The sequence below is a fragment of the Pteronotus mesoamericanus genome, unplaced genomic scaffold, assembly GCF_021234165.1.
Source record: "Pteronotus mesoamericanus isolate MK-2021 breed Mesoamerican mustached bat unplaced genomic scaffold, CSHL_Meso_final scaffold_85, whole genome shotgun sequence".
Classification (NCBI taxonomy): domain Eukaryota; kingdom Metazoa; phylum Chordata; class Mammalia; order Chiroptera; family Mormoopidae; genus Pteronotus; species Pteronotus mesoamericanus.
Window position 1 is genome coordinate 76,307,203 of NW_026555329.1, and position 5,135 is coordinate 76,312,337.

At 40.8% G+C, this 5,135-nt stretch overlaps 1 protein-coding gene across 1 annotated transcript; it reads left to right on the forward strand.

Annotated features, from left to right (window-relative positions):
- Positions 1-881: 881 nt before the first annotated feature.
- On the forward strand, positions 882-1,829 carry LOC129063366 (olfactory receptor 13-like). Its single transcript, XM_054564407.1, has one exon. It carries the CDS (start codon positions 897-899, stop codon positions 1,827-1,829), a length of 933 nt encoding a protein of 310 aa, XP_054420382.1. The 5' UTR covers positions 882-896.
- Positions 1,830-5,135: the final 3,306 nt, after the last annotated feature.

A 5,135-nucleotide genomic window follows, 5' to 3' on the forward strand; every position in this document is an offset into this window, starting at 1 on the left:
CATTCAACAAGCATTTTGACTAGTGAAGTAGAGTAGGAAATAATATAGAAAATAGCAAGGAATGTGCACACTCGCACATAATAATAATTCAAGTGCATGGGTGTGTGTATGTAACTAATTTAACATAAATGTGTGTATGTAATATAATTTAAAAATCTGTGTGTGTATATATGTAACATATACATTATCCACACACATAAGGACATAGACTATAAATATTCATGTGGGAATAAGAGAGGGAGACAAACATTTGATCATGAAACAGCACAATCAGAGTAGACCATCTGTTGATACAAAGGTCAAACCAAGTTCTCTTTTTGAAATCCAGCTAAAGTGGTGACAGTCTGTGTGCCATCATCTCAACGTTATTCAAGATTTCTGTCAGCATAGTTACAGGGCTAACAAATAATTCATATACTGGAGGCACAGGTTAGTGAGAACACCTGATAGGAGGATCTCCGACACCTTCCCCATCCTTCTTCCCACCCTCATGTATAGATGCAGAGGCAGCCCGCAGCCCCCTTCCCATGTGTAGCAGGTGTGCTGTGTGGGGGCTCTTCATGGGCAAGCCTCCAAGGCATCATAGTGACTGAGGGAAGTATCCACTGCTATGGAAATGGATGTTAACATATTTGAGCTGTGGAGAAAGTTTGGGAATAAAGTTCAGATTTACTGAATACTGTGATAGAACACTGGCATTTAATCTATCAGGGTGAAAGGAATTTCCTTCCGTGTCATTTGTACTGTGCAGTATTCAGGTAGTAAGTGACTAGCAGGACAGAAATGTCAGTGAAGATGTTTTCCAAGGAAAGAAGCAGTGGCACACACATCTACCATGTTTTACATGTCCCCAGGCTTTCAGACGTGGTGAGCTCACGTGTCTCTTTCCCAGGAAAATGGGCGAGAACCAGACTTCTGTCACGGAGTTCCTGCTCCTGGGATTTCCCCTCAGCCCGAGGATGCAGGTGCTCCTGTTTGGGCTGTTCTCCCTGCTCTTCGCCTTCACCCTGCTGGGCAATGGGGTCATCCTGGGTCTCATCTCCTTCGACCCCCAACTGCACACCCCCATGTACTTCTTCATCTGTCACCTGGCCACCGTCGACATAGCGTATGCCTGCAACACGGTGCCCCAGATGCTGGCCAACCTCCTGAGGCCAGCCCGGCCCATCTCCTTTGCTGGCTGCATGACACAGACCTTTCTCTTCTTGACTTTTGCTCTCACTGAATGTTTTCTCCTGGTGGTGATGTCCTGTGATCGGTACATGGCCATCTGCCACCCACTTCGGTATTCTGCCATCATGAGCTGGAGAGTCTGCATCACCCTGGCAGTGACTTCCTGGACTTTGGCAGCCCTCCTGGCCCTAGAAGATATGGTGTTACTCTTACCATTGCCCTTCTGTGGGCCTCAGAAAGTGAATCACTTTTTCTGTGAAATTCTAGCCATTCTCAAACTTGCCTGTGCAGATACCCACCTTAACGAGATTATAGTTTTGGTCGGGGCAGGGTCGGTGCTGGTGGGACCACTGTCCGCAGTTGTGGTATCGTACGGCCACATTCTGCGTGCCGTCCTGAAGATCCAGTCGGGGGAGGGGCGCCGGAAAGCTTTCTCCACCTGCTCCTCCCACCTCTGCGTGGTCGGGCTCTTTTATGGCACAGCCATTGTCATGTATGTTGGGCCCCAACACGGGGACCCCCAGGAGCAGAAGAAGTATCTCCTCCTCTTTCACAGCCTTTTCAATCCCATGCTCAATCCCCTGATCTACAGTCTGAGGAACAGAGAAGTCAGCGCTGCTCTGAAAAGGAGGCTTGAAAAGGAGAGACCCTCATGAAAGCCTTACAGAATAACAAAATAACTGAGTTTCAAGGGGCCTGAGAAGTCATCTCCTCCGATATGTATACAGGATACACAGACATGCTCTCGGGCATCTTTTGCATCTTCTTGACCTTTTCCTTTGACTGCCTCCCAAGAAAGCCCATGACCGCCTCCCTAGAAAGCGCTGAGGAGTGCTGCACAAGTCAACAAAACTCTCTTCCAGCTATCTGTGGGGTGCTCGCACTTGTGATAGCGTCATGTGAAATATTCTGAATAAGAGGAAGTGAACTTATGGATTCCATGATCAGGACTTGTAGACAAAATTTTATTAAATAAAACAAGCTGTTGGCAGCATATTAAAATATAGGAGATGAGACTGACTAGATAGTAGTGGTTGAAATATAAATTTAGCAACTGTCATCTTCAGAAATAGGTCTACACTTAAAATATTTGGTTATATTCCTACGTATTTCTACGATAGTGATGTTTTCAAAGGCATCATCAACCTCAGTTAGGAAGAGCATGGGCCATGGTTTCCAGGAAAAGAGGGCGGAGGGTGTGACTCGGATGGAACTAACAGCAAGAGAAGAGCCCCACGGGGAGTCGTGCGAACACACACAGACGTGTTGGCGCTTTCTCTGTTGCCGCGTTTCTCTGCTTCTGGAGCCTAGGTCGAGGCCTGCGCATGGCAGAGATGAGAGGAAGAAGGCGGGATGGATGTAGCTGAGAGTGCTTGGAAGAATTAGACATTTTCTCTCATGGGTTCTGCCAGTCGCTTCCTATGGGAAATGACCAAAAGTTAGAACATTCTCCCAAGTAAGAATAGACCATGTATCTGTTGTGATGACTATTTGACCCATGATCCGAGAGCTATAAATTACCAGTAATAATGTGCTCTTTAAAATAAGACATATGAGGTAAGTTAAATAACCGTTTTAATCGAACATGAAACTCCAGCACAATTATGAAATGATAGAACAGAGTCAAGGAGTTGTGGGAAAAGATGTATAAAGAGACTTCTTCCAGACTTTCCTCAAATTATATGCTAAATTAAACCTGAATCCTTAAACTTCATCAAAGGGAAATGTTTACCTTTTAAATAATGTTGTGTGTGTGTGTGTGTGAAAAGTATTTAAAGAGGAAAATATGTGGAATTTTTCTTACTGAGCATACACTTAAATATTTTGAAGTTTAGATATATGATGTGTAAAATAAATTCACTAACTAAGGTTGTTGAGAGGAAATACTGTGCGCAAAATGCTTAGCAGAATCCTTGAATAATAGTAAGAGTTCAAAAATTGTAATTATTTTTATTATACTGTGCATACATTTATCATTTTTAATGAACAAGAACTATGACTTAAAAATGAAAAAATTGAAATGAGACTTGCTACTATACTCAACAAAAGCAGCAATATTATACATTGTGTCCCTTATATGATACAAAATGCCAAGATTTCAAGAGATTTATGAAGTAAATAAGTCATAGAGTCTTTTCTTTGGAAGTTCAGTTCTCTAAATAAATAACATTTAAAAGTACATAGATAAATACAATCAAAGTTGCTATAATTTATATATAAATATATATACCTGTATATACACAAAATATGCATTCTTTTGTATTTTCCTTTATTCATGCATTATGATGTTTGTGAGTTTCGTTCAGGTTGTTACCAGCAGCTCTATTTCATTAATTAAATTGTTTCATTGCATTACCTTGTATAAATCTATCACAACTTATGTAACATATTTCTACTAGTATATTTCTGGTTGTCTACAATTTTGGTTGTAATAAATAATTAGTTCATGAATGTTATTACACATGTACTTTGGGGACCAGATGCAATCATTTCTGTTGAACCTGTACTCAGGGAAATTCTGGGTCATGAATGCCCAAGACTTGTATCTGCCTTGGCTTGAACTTTTTATAGGCTGCTGATGTCATTATTATTACCATCATTCATCATTTACAATGTTCATGACACTAAGCTGGGTGTTGGTAAGGTAATGGGGAGCTAAATACAGTTGTCCATGAACAAAATGGGTTTGAACTACATGGGTCCAAACTGCATAGGTCCACTTATATGCTGATTTTTTTCAAAAAATACTGTATATGTATTTTCTCCTCCTAATGATTTCCTTAATAACATTTTTCTTTTGCTTACTTCATTGTAAGTGTACAGTATATGATACATATAACATACAAAATAGGAGGAGGGACCCAAAAAACTTGAAATTATTGATAAAAATTGTGTATTTATTCTTTCATGTTTAAACTTCAGTCACCTTCAAAGCACTCACCATTTGATACAATAACGTATCGAGACATTTTTTCCACTGCTCAAAGCAGTTTTTGAACCCAACAGTTTGGATGTCTTTTAGGGCTTCTACCCTTTTTTGTTTCACCTCTTCCACATCAGCAAAATGCTTCTCCTTCAGGACTTTTTCATCTGGAGGAGAGAAAAAAAGGTTACTTGGGACGAGGTAAGGCAATAGGGATGGTGGGACAACAGGGGTTATGCCATTTTTGGTTAAAAAAAAAACTGCTGAACACTCAGCACAGTGGGAGCAGCTGTGTTCAGAAACCACCCATCATGCAATGAGCAAACTTGTTGAAAGATCTCCAAAAACAAGAAATTCACTGAGGCCAAACACAGCCTCTCATAATAACGCCAGCTGGTACACTGATAATGATGAGTTCCTAGAACAGTGACTTAGTGGGGGAAGCCTGTAGTATAAGGGGCCCACCCTCCAGAAGATAATTCCTGAGGTCGTTGTTTTTTATGGTCATTGTGGGAGTTAATTGACTATTGGTGTTACCAATAAGGCTTCTTGTCTACATTAGACTATTAGTAATTAAGTTTTTAGGAATTCAAGTTTATACACATATTTTTGAATGCATAGGAGATCAGTTCCCCTAACCCTGCATTGTTCAGTGACCAACTGTATATGAAATTTGTACCTAGACGGTTTACGGTCAAGTAAGAGAGACTGGCATTACTCTAATGTATCGTGTACATAGACATGTTACTGGGTCACAAGTCTATACATTTTTCTGTTCTAAATAGTTGAGCCAAGAATAAGAAACTTATTTATTCTGTTATCACTACTTTAATATTCTTAATTAGCAGCACTAGAGGTTTGGGAGTGGGGAAAAGGAAGCTCTATATGTGTGTTAGGGCTTGATGAGTTTGTAAATGTTTCTGTTGAAGCTGTCTCAGCCTTCTTGCCTGGTTGGTTTAAAGAGCCTTTTTCTCAGTCATCTCATCTGGGTCCACGTGTCAGTCTCTCTGTGGGATGTGTTGTGTCCTTGGTGAGGGCT